General features: G+C 39.1%; 1 protein-coding gene across 1 annotated transcript in view; it reads left to right on the plus strand.

Annotated features, from left to right (window-relative positions):
* CPB1 (carboxypeptidase B1) overlaps positions 1–14,867 on the plus strand; it is a 42,431-nt gene that overhangs the window by 17,643 nt on the left and 9,921 nt on the right. The window contains exons 4-9 of the mRNA XM_006088641.1: positions 3,963–4,062; positions 4,149–4,250; positions 5,111–5,212; positions 9,612–9,722; positions 9,811–9,901; positions 10,560–10,762. Coding sequence (XP_006088703.1) covers positions 3,963–4,062; positions 4,149–4,250; positions 5,111–5,212; positions 9,612–9,722; positions 9,811–9,901; positions 10,560–10,762 — 709 coding nt within the window. The remainder of the gene's footprint in view (positions 1–3,962; positions 4,063–4,148; positions 4,251–5,110; positions 5,213–9,611; positions 9,723–9,810; positions 9,902–10,559; positions 10,763–14,867) is intronic.

Raw genomic sequence — 14,867 nt, forward strand, 5'->3', positions numbered from 1 at the left:
GTTAGCTTGCTGCTGAGGTTCTGCCTATCAGGAGAGGCAGGCCAGACACACCCTGGAGCCAACCTCCTGTGCCCTGGAGCCAACCTCCCACGGTCCCTCCCTGGCCTCTAAAGTATTTCTTCTAATTAATTTCCTTTCAATGTGCACGAATTCATGTACCAGGCCTCTAGTTAAATAATAATAAGTCCCTAGAAACCCTGGAGAAGCACACCAGCAATATCCTTGCCAGGGCTGCAAGCAGTCCCTGTGCATCCCATTATGACCTCATATGGTAACTAATTTGTGTTTAGACTTTAGACTATTTCCTGCCACAAGAATTTGCAGTTGTTTGTATACTCTACAGCAGGGGTCCTCAAACTACGGCCCGCGGGCCACATGCAAATACAAATATTGTATTTGTTCCCGTTTTGTTTTTTTACTTCAAAATAAGATATGTGCAGTGTGCATAGGAATTTGTTCATAGTTTTTTTTTTAAACTATAGTCCGGCCCTCCAACGGTCTGAGGGACAGTGAACTGGCCCCCTGTTTAAAAAGTTTGAGGACCCCTGCTCTATGGCATAAATCCCAGAAAAATAGCTTTTCAGATGTTTCAGTGGTTCCAACCCTCTTCACCAAGACTTGTATCATTTGACAACTTTAATCAGATTCTGAATTACCATGGGAAAAAATCACAATGTGTGTACCCAGAAAAATAACTATTTTTAAATAGTTATTAGATATAGAGAAACTAGGAATTGGATGGTGTCAGTCTCCACTCCAGGGAAGACTGATTGTTGCTAACAGCCTATAACATCATTTTTCTATGTATTCAGATTCGTTCAGGGATGTGTCCTCAGAGAGCAGTGAGTGCATCATAGTGTTCTTCCACAGTGGTAGGTATGCTATCCAGACTAAGCAAATACTCCTTTTCCAGGGACCTGAAAGGTGGAGAGAATGGAGTCACATCTCTCCTTTTCACCACTGTACTCCTTGCTTTGTTGGGAGTCCCTATTATCTAATTTGCCTGCATATTTTTAAAAAAGAAGTTGGATAGCACTATACAAAGAACATATGAAAGTATAAAATAGTGTACATGCTTCTGTATTTGGAGCCGTAATATGCTCTCTATTACATTAAGAGGCATTGTTTTAATCTCCTAATATAGAGGCTCATTATTTAGTAATAATATTTTGTAATATAGTAAAGAGTGCTTTGTCCTAAATCTAATAAAATCAAATAATCATAGGGCTGGAAAGATCATTTGAGGTCAATCCCCAGCCTTCAAGCAAAACTCAGCACCATATTTCAACCTCATTCTGTTTTGCAAGTTACCCAAGGATACTTTTACTTTTAGGGGTCATCTTAAATGTAACTTATTTTTATGCTTCTGGTTATTGATTAAAATGTTTAATATTTAACACAGTAACAATGCTAACAGAATGTCTTGTCTTAGTACTGAACAAAACACCAACCCCTACACAGCCACTGATTCTCCTAAATAATTTGAATTTGATGATCGGGTACAGGAAAAAGGGCAGGATGTGCTGTGGGAGCTCTGTGGCCTCTTTATTAGAGCCGGTTCCCCATAGATGAGTGATCATCGCCATGGTTATGGTCTTAGATACAAATGTCTAATGGAAGTCCTGAGGGTGTGGAATGCCTGGAAGCAATTAACTGATTACTTCTTTTCATTGGGCACCCCATGAAGAAGCTCTATAACCCATATGCTATAGTACCTGCTCGCTGACCATGGGAAATCTGTTAAAGTGAAAATAGATATCATTTACAGTTTCCCCTTGGATTTTTAGTTTTGTCATTTGGTCAGACAAGTTCATCCTTATTTAGTAGGATTTGTTCTTTTTCAATTTGATGATTTTAGAATGTAGTTGTTTTCTTTAAATTTTCTGCTTTTTATTTTCTTTTTAAGTTTTCAGGGTTTTGTTTTGTTTTTAGTTATATTTGAAAATCATTTTCTTAAACTATTTCTATTCTAGACATTAGCTTTCTCTGTGTTTTCCTGAATTTTATGAAAATGGTAACTAGCAATTTTACCATAGTTTAATTCTTTCTTCATAAACCTTGGAAGACATCTATGTAAATGACCAAGGTCCATAGATTTGAGTCAAGTCATTGCATCTTAGAACTGAAAAGAACATTAAATACCAGATAATCAAATGCTCCCATCCCAAAAATTATAAAATTATGAGTTAGGCAAAACTATGACTCTGATCTTGATTTCTAATTTAGGATTTTTCTACTTCTCCCCTCTTCCCTAACAATTCAATGTGGATGTTGAATATAATTATAGCACCTAACCACAGCAGGCAGAATGACGGTCCCTCCAAAAGGTCTACATCTTAACCCAAGAGCATTTGAACATGTTATGTTAACTGACAAAGAGGAGTTAGTGGTGTAGATGGAATTAGGGTTGCTAAGCAGCTGGCCTTAAAGTAGGTACGTTATACTGAATTGTCCAAATAGGTCCACTGTAATCGCAAGAATCCTTAAAGTTGGAAGAGTGAGGCAGAAGAGGAGATCAGATGCTGCGATGTGAGACGGACTTGAGCCTCAGCTGTTGGTTTCCAAGTGGGGGAGCACAGCAAAGAGCCAAGGAATGTGCCTCTTGCAGCCAGTAAGGGCAAGGAATCAGATTCTCTCCTCAGCCTCCAGAAGGAACTGAGCTCTGCTGACTTCCTGATTTTAGCCCAGAGACCAGTGTAGGACTTCTGACCCACATAAGTGTAAAATAATAAATCCATGTTGTTTGTGGTAATTTAAGGCAGCCATAGAAACCAATGCACTGACAGAGTCCTGATGGCAGAAAATTCTTTTTCCACAGAATACATTTTAAAACCTGCTCCTTTTCCTTTAAAAAAATATCTGCCTTAAGACAGTATTTGCCTTTTGCTAGGAAGCAATATCATTTTGTATTAATTTATTGCATTTTCCATAAATAGACACAAGTTCATGCCCAAGTTAACCAAATGAAGGAGCGACAAGGGGGAGTTCAGAGGATGTTGCTGCCGTTCCTCATCAGAGTGCCCTTGGGGCAGCCGGAGGAGAGGCAGACTTTTGATGTGGGGCTGCAATTTTCAGTGTGTTAGATAAAAACATTTCAAGGCTTGACTGTGGTTAATAGAAGTTTTGCAAGCTGGCTTCTGTCCATAGCATTCACAGTGCTGTGATTAAGGGCATTGATGTTCATAAAATTTTGTCCCTTCAGAACACACTTTCCACTCAAAAGTAGCAAAGAGAAATGAAGTCATACATACACACACCCTCAGGCCTGCCTTTGACAGCAGGAATTTTCACCTGAACAATCATTTATAGAAATAAGCCTCAGAGACTCTATCACCAATTTTCATATTACCTTGCTACAGAATCATTCTTAGACTTCTTTGAACACTCGAAAGACAGGCAGGCAGAAACTAGGTCTTTAAACCCAGTATTCTTTTGTCTGCTAAATCTTTAGTCTTAATATTTCTGAATTTCCACCCAAGATATTTTTCTCAAAAATATGAAGAAAGACCTCCAGTGACCACGTGTCCCAGTTTACCTGGGACTGACTAGGCTCCTGGGACATGGGACTTTTAGTGCTAATACCAGGAATGTCCTGAGGAAGACAGACCGCAGATAGGGCTCAAGTGCACACTTTTGTGCGCAGCCAAGGCCCTAGCTTAGAATACCCCAGATACCAGAGTAAACCATTTTTCAAGTTTAGAGTCCAAAACACCCCAAAATGTGAAGTTTGGGCCCAGGAAGAGCCAGTCTTGCTCACACTCTACAGTATCCTTCTCAGTGATTTGCTCACCATTTGGGATAATCAGCTCAATGTGAAAGATGTTAGGAACTATCAGAGAACACATGTGACTCCATGGTGAACGCATTGTACCGTCTATTTATGCAGTGGCTCTTGGTTTTCTCCTGTGTTCACTGAGAAATGTACTTATGTTCACAGAAGCACACATTTTGGTTCATTGCAGGGTATTAATAAGCAACCTGAGATCTATTCTGGAGGCTCAGTTTGACAGCCAGGTCCGTGCGACTGGACACAGTTATGAGAAGTACAACAACTGGGAAACGGTAGGACTTGCACATCATTTAGTAAGACATTACTTTGGGGATTGAACCAAAAATGCCACATTAATCCATATGGTTCCATTTGGTAGATAGAAGCTTGGACTCAGCAAGTTGCCAGTGAGAATCCAGACCTCATCTCTCGCAGTGCAATCGGCACCACATTTGAAGGACGCACTATGTACCTCCTCAAGGTAATTGTTTTTAACCATGACCTTGCCATATCTGAGGGCTTTAAATCGATGAATTCTAACACATTAACATCTATTCCCAGATATACTCATCCCAAACATTGTTAAAATTCTTTCACTGCCTATATCCCCCAGGGAATCAAACAGATTTCCCAGCTTCTTTTATCATACATGGATTTTTAAATCATTATGTTGACTTTTATTCAAAAGAAAAAATGCAATAAAATGGATGTCCTATAAATTTAACCACTTTCCTCCGAGTCTAAGCAATGTAAATGATCATCTACCTTGATGAAATTCTTTTCCCCCAGATGTTTGCAAATCCATTTGCTAAAGAGTTTCATAAACTTCATGTCTATCAGACAACATTACAAAGCGTATCAACAATTTGTTTCTGTCATCTTCTAAAACCATTTAGGTCATATAATTCTAATAATATAAAAAGACAAGGAATAAGTGGGAGAGAAGAAAAAATTCTTACAAGATTAGCAACAATCACTATTATTTCTAATTATTCTTCCAGTTGTCTTGGACCTGTCACCTAATAATAGCAGCTGAAAATAAGCTTCACATGAGGACAATTAAGCAGGGTAATTAAGCACCTTCTGAAAATATGTGCTTATCAAGCTTAATAGAAGTAATACACAACCATGTAAGACCACAGATAGGGCTCAATAAGCCTTCAGCTCAAACACTGGGTTATAGTGGCAAGAACATACTGTGCTAGTATGATGTTTTAATTTAATCATGGAATATATTTCTTGCTGCTGTCAAGTTTCACCTGTTAAATCTAAGGCTCAGAAGGGTAGTGACTGGTAAGCTCCAAATTTAATGAATAATAGTTTTCCTTTTGTTTGCAATAGGTTGGTAAACCTGGACCCAATAAGCCTGCTATTTTCATGGACTGCGGTTTCCATGCCAGAGAGTGGATTTCCCCAGCATTCTGCCAGTGGTTTGTGAGAGAGGTCAGTATGTAAAATGATTTAGGGAAGAGAGAAGTAGAAAGTATTATTTTACTTCAATCAATTCCTTACAACCTACCTATAATAGAAGAGAATAATAACAGAAAAATCATAATTTCAAGTTCTTATTTTTGGGTGTTAGTTGCAACTCTCACCAAAAGACCTTCATAAAGCAAGTTTTAAAATAAAAACAGTTAGCAAATTGTATTTACTTGAATTTCACACCCACCTTTGGTTGAAAGGCTAATAGGTAGTATAGTGGATGAAAGTTCATGATTGTAGATAAACACTAACTTGATCTTTACCTTCTGGATACTAATCACTGCATGCCTTATAATAAAAGAAAATAGTACATATAGCTCCCTACCATAAATGGTACTGTTTTCAACCCTTATAATTCTAATTATAAGATATATGTGAAAGCCCTTTAAAAACTAAAATTCTTAAATATCCATGAGCCCATATTGATACAGATTATTAATAAGTTAATAAAAAGGAAAGAAGGAACAAGTCTTTCTTACAGAATTACAACTAACAGATGTACAAAGAATGAGCAAAATAGAAAATTACCATTAGAACACTACAGTAATAATAATTTTAGGAAAATCAATGGATATGCACAAAAATTAGGGGGTAAAATTTAAAGAGAAATAAAATATTTGCCATCCTAAAAGTACCTACTGAAAAATATGTACCAGATTATAAAATTTACAGTGGAGAAGCCTAGCAGGAACTACCTTAACAATGATCAAGGTTAACATCATCAGTATGAGACATAATCAATACAATGTGCTCTCTAATGTTATGCACTGAAAAGGTACATGGTTTTTGTGGTATTCTTCCCCAAAATGCATAATCTTTCTCTAATTATTACAAATATCAGAGAAGCCCAACTGAGGGACCTTCTGCAAAATAACCAGACAGCACTCTTCAATAGAAGTGCCAAATCACAAAAGACAAAGATAGACTGAGGAAGTGTCTCAGATAAGAGGAGATTATGGAGACATGACAGCCAAATGCAGTGTGGGGGTCCTAGAACAGAAAAAGGACATTAGTAGAAAAGCTGGTGAAATATGAGTAAAACTTTTGTACCAAAGTGTATCACTTTGATGCCTGTAACATAGTTATGTAAATGGTAACATTAGGAAAAGCTTGAGTGGAGGGTACATGGGAACTCTCTGTACTTGTAACTCTTCTAAAATTATTACAAAACTAGAGGACTGGTGCACGAAATTCGTGCATGGGTAGGGTCCCTAGGCCTGGCCAGCGATCAGGGCCGATCTGTGCGGTGACTGGTGGGGTGATCACTTGCTGGCCCCGCCCCCCACCACCACTGCTGGGTCGGGGCTTGCAGGCTGGGGGCAGCTCCTGTGTTGAGCATCTGCCCCTGGTGGTCAGTGTGCATCATAGCAACTGGTCATTCCCCTGGTCATTCCACTGGTCAGTCGATTTGCATATTAGGGTATTATATAGATAGATTAAAGGTTGAAAATATTAAAGTGTTTTTAAATATATAAAATATAATTATATACAATATAATTTCTTTTCTGTGAAGCACTTTTGTGTCTATTTGTATGGTTTTGGTTTCTAGACATATTATGTATCCAATTGCCACCATTTAACTTTAGTGAATGTTTCCCCATCTGTCCTCTAGGGAAAGAACTTTTATCATTACTGTGATTATCTCCAATTGTAGAACATTGAAAAAACATGGTTCTATAGCTTCTCTAACCTCAAAAGCCCATGTTTTATCATGTTATTGTAATGAACATACATGCATAGAGTCACAAAGAGTATATAAAAACTATCCTATCTAATAAAAGAGAAACATGGTAATTAGCCGTACCTCTGCTACCCTTCCCATTGGCTAATCAGGGCGATATGCAAATTAACTGCCAGCCAAGATGGCGGCCGGCAGCCAGGCAGCTTGAAGCGAACATGAGGCTTGCTTGCTTCAGTGATGGAGGAAGCCAACGTTCCCTGCCTGCCGCTGCCGGCCTCTGAGCTTGCATTTGAAACATTGTTACAAATATAGAAGCTAAACAAAACCCCAGAAACCTGCTTTCAGCCAGCCGGGATCTCAGAGCTGGAGTTGAAACAGTGTTTCGATTATAGAACCCAAACAAACCAGATACCTGCTTTCAGCAGCCGAGGCCTCAGAGCTGGAGCCAAGCCTCAGAGCTAAAGCTGGCCCAGAATTTAAAAAAAAAGAAAAAAAGGAGCGGTTGGGAGCTTCAGTCACCCGCCAGCCTGAAAACAGCCCTCAGCCCCTCACCCAGACTGGCCAGGCACCCCAGTGGGGACCCCCACCCTGAAGGGGGTGTGACCAGCTGCAAACAGCCATCAGCCCCTCACCCAGGCTGGCCAGGCACCCCAGTGGGGACCCCCACCCTGATCCAGGACACCCTTCAGGGCAAACCAGCCCGCCACCACCCGTGCACCAGGCCTCTATCCTATATAGTAAAAGGGTGATATGCCTCCCAGCACCAGGATCAGCGGAGCAGCAAGGCTCCCGGCCCCTGGAGCAGCGTGACAGGGGGCAGCCACCAAGCCCCCTGATCACCCTGCGGCTCTGTGAGTGACAGGGGGCGGGGCCACAACCTCCCTATCCGCCCTGCTCTGTTCGTGACAGGGGAAGGCGCCCCAACCCCCTGATCAGCCCTGCTCTGTGCCTGATAGGGGGGAGCTCCCCAACCCCCTGATCGCCCTGTGGCTCTGTGTGTGACAGGGTGCAGTGCACCAACCTCCTGATCCGCCCTGCTCTGTGTGTGACGGGGTGCGGCGCCCCAACCCCCCCCCCCACAGGCCCTGCTCTGTGTGTGACAGGGTAGAGCCATAACCTCTCCATCGGTCCTGCCCTGAGTGTGACAGTGGCGGCGTCCCAACCCCCCTGATCGGGCCTTGCTTTTTGGGGGGATTGAGGGGGGGGGGCCCAAACCCCCCTTCCACGGGCCTTTGCTCTGTGTGTGACAGGGTAGAGCCATAACCTCCCCCATCCGCCCTGCCCTTAGTGTGACAGGGTGTGGCACCCCAACCCCCTGATCCGCCCTGCTCTGTGTGTGACAGGGGCGGGTGCCCCAACTCCCCTATCGGCCCTACTCTGTGAGTAACAGTGGGGAGCTCCTCAACCCTCTGATTGGCCCTGCTCTGTGCGTGACAGGGTATGGAGCCCCAACACCCCTGATGGGCCCTGCTCTGTGAGTGACAGGGGACAGCGCCCCAACACCCTGATTGGCCCTGCTCTGTGCGTGACAGGGGGTGGCACCACAACCTCCCCATCAACCCTGCCTTGAGTGTGACAGGGGGCAGTGCCCCAACCCCCCAATCGACCCTACCCTGAGCGTGACTGAGGGTGGCATCGCAACCTCCCAATCCGCCCTGCTCTGTGCATGACAGGGGGCGGCGCCCCAACTCCCCAATTGGCCCTGCTCTGAGCCCGACCAGGGGCTGCACCTAAGGATTGGGAGTGCCCTCTGCCACCCAGGAGCAGGCCTAAGCCAGCAGGTCGTTATCTCCCGAGGGGTCCCAGACTGCGAGAGGGCACAGGCTGGGCTGAGGGACACCCCCCTCCCCCACGAGTGCACAAATTTTTGTGCACCGGGCCTCTAGTTAATACATAAAAGCCTCAAATGCCATAAAGTCTATTCAAGCAAACTTAGGAGAGAGTTAAATTTAAGTTTAAAATAATTCTGGGCCTGAGGGACTGTGACTAAGAGAACATAATAAATGGGCATGAGGTCCTTATTCACAGATAAGTGTTCTTAGCATGGAGAACTAGTCCAGTCCCTTAAAAGAGGTCCCTTCTTAAGAAACAATCATACAAAGAAGACTTCCATCATTGTACAGCTTGGAGCCTCAGTGAGATGCTCCCCAAAGTCCATTAGTGCAAACTCAATTTATAATGGAAGAAGTTCTCATTCTTTTTCTATAATAGACACTGGATAGACCATCTACAGGAGGTTTCATAGAAATTAAATAAATTTCTAGATGATATTGTGAGAAACAGGCATAGCCACCCATAGACATTCCTTGCTTACTAGAATGGGTCTTACCCTCATATCTTACTAGCTTTGAAAAAAGTTATCACAGTTATTATTGCAAAGGAAGTGAGTATGTATGTTATTTAAAAGTCTTTAGTTTTGTTAAATCTTTGTTAAACTTTAAAGTAAAAAATTAAAATAAAAATAATAATTATGTGGAATACATAGGGATGAAATAGAGTATCCTGGAAACAGAGAAAAATTAGAAACAAGTGTTTTAAACAAAACTATCAGCAGTATTTTGCTAATTGATTTTTAAACATTAATATCTAACCAAAGTCAATATCATCTAGTCTATGTAAATTTTAGCAGCACCGTGCATTCCATTTTTTCATGAAATTCTGCTTTGTAATTCATCACAGGCTGTTCGCACCTATGGACGTGAGATCCACATGACAGAATTTCTCGAAAAGTTAGACTTCTATGTCTTGCCTGTGGTCAATATTGATGGCTATGTCTACACCTGGACCAAGGTATATGAACTAGTATTTAGAGACACTGATTAAATTAAAACCAACCACTTTCTATTATACTTGTTCTAACCATATAATCCACTTTTAGAACCGAATGTGGAGAAAGACTCGCTCCACCTATGATGGAACTAAATGCATTGGTACAGACCCCAACAGAAATTTTGATGCTGGTTGGTGCAGTAAGTATCTGGCTGACCATTTGCATGTATCTGTTGAGAAGCATAGGAGGAAAAATAAGATAGGAAACATAATAGTATCTAAAACAAGAAAAAATATAAAATTTTATAGTTTAGAGTTCTAATTTCTGAAAGCATAGACAATAGAGTTTATTCAGTCCATAAAAATGTGTTATGTGCTCTATTGTGTTCCCAGCTGTGCTAGATGCTGGAACATAAGACTGAACAAACCCGACATAATCCTACTACTTATGGAATGTATAATCGAGAGGAGACCATCATTAAATAGCTATTTAAACAAAATTGTGATAGAATTATAATTTCGTGATTCAATTCTCAGTAAATGATTGCAATAATATGAAAATTTCTCATAGATATTAGTTTGCTCCATACTTTTTAATTTTCATACACTATATTGATCTCACTGTATAATACTACACAGGGAAACATTGCTGGTTTCACATGCTGTCAGCTTAAAAACACACTACCCTAATCTTGTGACTAAATGTGTACATAGTTTATAATGTGTACATACATGATGATGATTATTTGTACTCCTATGGAAACCACTTATCTTTAACTCTCTGATTTGAAAGTTTGAAATATGCCCTGTGAGAACTTTAGTAGATGATCTTTACCATTAACAATATATGTTTTCTAGAACTTGGAGCATCTCGAAACCCCTGTGATGAAACTTACTGTGGGCCTGCTGCAGAGTCTGAAAAAGAGACCAAGGCCCTGGCTAATTTCATCCGCAACAACCTGTCTTCCATCAAAGCATATCTGACAATCCACTCATACTCCCAGATGATGCTTTACCCTTACTCCTATGATTACAAACTCACAGAGGACAATGTTGAGTTGGTAAGTAGTCTTGACAGTAGATATGGTATTTCACTGTTAAATTTTTTAAATTCTATTATTGGAAAAAATCATAAGAACAATTTCTAGAAGTTCCATTAATAATTTTTGGTAATAGAAGCAAAAGACTTACAACAAATTTACAGAGAATCTAGAAGTGGCTAAATAAATTAGCTAAAAGAAATATGGTTTTGATTCAGGGAATGGTCCCAACATGTGGTTTATTCACTCATCTTCAAAATGACAATAGTTCCACCTCCTCCTGCTTCACCACAGTATTCACTCACATGACGATTTCAGAGGCATCTGGGATAATCCACAAAGTTCCCTCATGTCATGTATAATCTTAATCAGAAAGTCAATTTTGTCAAGTTGCTTTGAGCTGGATTTCACATAGGCTGAGTGTGGCAGATGTCATTAGGAATGTGGTACATTTGGTTGACATTGGATTGTGATGAGATCCTAAAATTGCTTATTTCACTGTTTGATGAGGTGAGACACAAAAGTAAATCAGTCAATGAAAAAATGATGTGAATGGGTCCTTATTTGATATAGGAAATAATTAATATCCCTGACTCAAAAAAAACTAGCAATCTTGTTGGAGAATCAAGATATAACTACATGAAAAGCTAAATTACATAATTAACAAATATCACACATCAATACATATTATTTTTAAATAAGGAGGTTTGAATTCTTCAAACAATATATTTTTTTAAATTTGTGAAACATCTGGCTGCCAGAAGTTGGGACCAGTGATCTAAAAGAAAAGATTTAAAGCATGTGAAAAAAAATTAAAAAATAAATCATTTGAGTTATGCCCCCTCCCCCCCAAAAAAGTATTTTACTTAGACAATGACATAGATATTTGGCTTACCTACATACATAAATTTGAAGACCCGGTAACTTTAACAAGTGAAAAATATTGCTTTGTACTTTCAGATTCAGTCTTTCAAAGACCAAATAAAACATGTAATGCTGTAAATGTTTTGTGAAGAGCAAAACAGAAAAATAACTCAGACTCTTAGAAAAAAAAAATGATAGCTAATAGCTGACAAGGTTGTTCTTTTTAAAAAAATGCTATTTCTCAAAAAGCTTCCCATTTTCCCTATCTGTTGCCAAAAAACAAAGAAAACATCATTAGTTGGAACCATTAAATATTTCACTGTTCCAATTATACTCAGTGTTCCCAGTGGGTGCTCAAGGCCCTCTGTCCCAGAGATGGGTGTGGTCAGCTCTTCACTTCAGTCCTAGATTTCTGGTCACCAATGGAGAGGTGGTGGCATGTATTGTTTGCTTAATTAATGTGAATAAGTTTAAATTGTACCACATCAAAATAAAAAAGACAAAGCCATAATAACTAAGCATTGATAAGTTGGTAAGTAAAATAGTAAAACTAAAATTATAAACCATATTAAGTGTAACAATAACCAGGATATCCAGTTTGCTTAATAGCAACTAGTTTTAAACATAAATTCTAAAAGACTAAGACAAAGTATTCTTTTGAATTGAACTGCTTCACAAAGTTTCAATGCTTTTTCTTATTTTGAGAATAAATGTAAACCCTTTTAGATGAAAACTTTGTCACTCCATATAGTAATAACATACTATCTGGGCTACTCTAAAAGTCTAGCAGCGGTTCTCAACCTGTGGGTCGCGACCCCTTTTGCGCTCGAACACCCTTTCACAGGGGTCGCCTAAGACCATCCTGCATATCAGATATTTACATTTTGATTTATAACAGTAGCAACATTACAGTTATGAAGTAGCAACGAAAATAATTTTATGGTTGGGTCACAACATGAGGAACTGTATTTAAAGGGCCAGAAGGTTGAGAACCACTGCTACAGATTATCCTTTTTTAAAAAAAATAAAGTTCTACTTATAGAATCTCCTGAATAATTTTTGCTCCTTCCTATGGTAGTTTCACCCAGAAACAGACTCAAGGCTCGAGTTAGTGGGTTTGGTGGGCCAGTTCATGCATGCCCCCAGCAGTGTGAAGCCGACCCCTAGAAAGCGAGCCACTAATGCTCCTCTCTAACAATCACTCCTTCATTTAAAATCAAGAAAAGAGAGGTAATGTACAAAAAGATATTAGAAATCCTGCCCTCCAAAATTGTTTTTAAATTCTAATTAGCAAAGGAGTGTAATAAACAGAATTATAACAAACTAAAATATTCACAGTCTATTCTCAAAAAAAGCACAAACCACAAAATAATCTTACATTGGATGTTTATTTTTACATTCACAAAACTAATAAATTCAAGGAACAGTACATGTGACTTCTTATATTTTTCAGAGCATAATCAGATAGGTAACTAAAATGCAAAATATAATTGTACTTATATCACACTCATTCATTTAAAAGTTACTTTATTTTCTTAAAATTGTTTTCTATAATTAAACTTTTGCCTCATATCTTAAAAGAAATTTTTAAATGCCACTAGTGAAATCCGAGGTGGATGTTATTTGATTATCTGATTCTTTTGGGATCTGGATTTTGGTTGGCATTCCAAAGCAACTTTAAGTCTTTTGAATAAATAAAGATACTTTCAACTTTTTTCTTATTTTGTGTAAATTCAACTTACTTATTTCCTAGGCACATTTTGCTAGGACAGCTCATAACTATAGAGTTATTATAAATATATTTGTACCCAAAAGACAATTTGAGTCTCTCAAAAAGAATAACATTAGCTTTTCTGTGGTTTTTATTTGTAATATGGATATCAAGGAAAAAGTAAGTCTTGATCTAGAAAGATGAAAGTTCCATCCAACTCTAGTGCCTCCAGATTAATTCTCAGTTAGGAAAATGTGACCACAGTAGGAAATAAAACGTAGAAAAAATTAATAAGATAAATTATGGGCATACCACATTATAGATAAGTCAGAATTTTCTTAAAGTAATGCAAAGCAGATTTTGTCTTACACAAAATTTGGCGTGAGTGTGTGTAATTCTAATTTCTCTATATACTTATAAAGTTTATAAGATTATACTTGTTGGGAAAAAATATTCAAAGAGAATAAGACTCCAGGCTGAAGGAAATTATTCTCTACTTATATTAGCATTCTTAGCCCAAATCTAGGACATATTATAAGTAGCAATCCTTTGATGTCTGAGTCATGATGAAAATTGATGTGGCTTCATTTCTGAAAGATCTTAGATGCAGATTGCCTGACAGTTGCCCATATCATGAGACAACTTTCAGAGTGAAGAAAGGCAGAGATAGGAATGCAAAAGACCAATGAGGTAGAAGAACATAAGTAACAGCATGGATGACAAGGAAGGCTACAAAAATATATCTTCAACAGATCAGTAAAAAAAGTGTGAGGAATCATAAAAGTATCTTACATGCATTGCTTCCCAGTTTGCAAATCACTTTCATAGGAAGTGCACTGTAAGTTTCCAATGGTTTAATAAACTGTCTGGTTCCTTGGGGTTGACTTCCTCGCTATAAAGCTATCACTATCTTCAAAGGAAGGTTTAAGGCCCAGATAAAGAATATACTTACATTTTCAAAATTCTAAAGGATAATGAAATAGTGAATTGTATGACCTCTTTATTGTCACAGGAAATAAAAACTAGCAGACATAATTGAAAAGGCTCCCAAACTTATTCATATCTTTGCATTTATTGAGTATGGAGAAGCTCCCAATCTTTCGTACACCTTCCTCCCAAAGAGGCCTACATGGCACTGTTAATAATAGTAATTATTATTACACCACTTCTAAGTTCAAAAGTAGGAACCCAGCATCATAACAGGTCAACTAAGTATCTTGAGCAAATGGAAAGCTGATGTGCACTCCACAAAAGTACACGAAGGGGCAGGCATCTCACACCACATTTCTGCATTAGAAACACAGAATTCTACAGCTGGAAATCTTGGAATATCTCTGATCTTCTTGTTTTCCAGCTGAGACAATAAAGGCTTGGCAAAGTCAACAGCAGTAGTAGAGGCAGCCTAGGGCCTGGAACTATTAGATCCTAAAGAACTTCTTAGGCTGCCCTAATTTCCAAACACACACACACACATTGGTGTGGCCATGTTCTAGGTTGGTACCCCCTATAGCTATTATTCATTAAATAGTCTTTCATGCCTCTGCCCCTAAC

This window comes from Myotis lucifugus, unplaced genomic scaffold (genome assembly GCF_000147115.1).
Source record: "Myotis lucifugus unplaced genomic scaffold, Myoluc2.0 scaffold_50, whole genome shotgun sequence".
NCBI classification, from domain to species: domain Eukaryota; kingdom Metazoa; phylum Chordata; class Mammalia; order Chiroptera; family Vespertilionidae; genus Myotis; species Myotis lucifugus.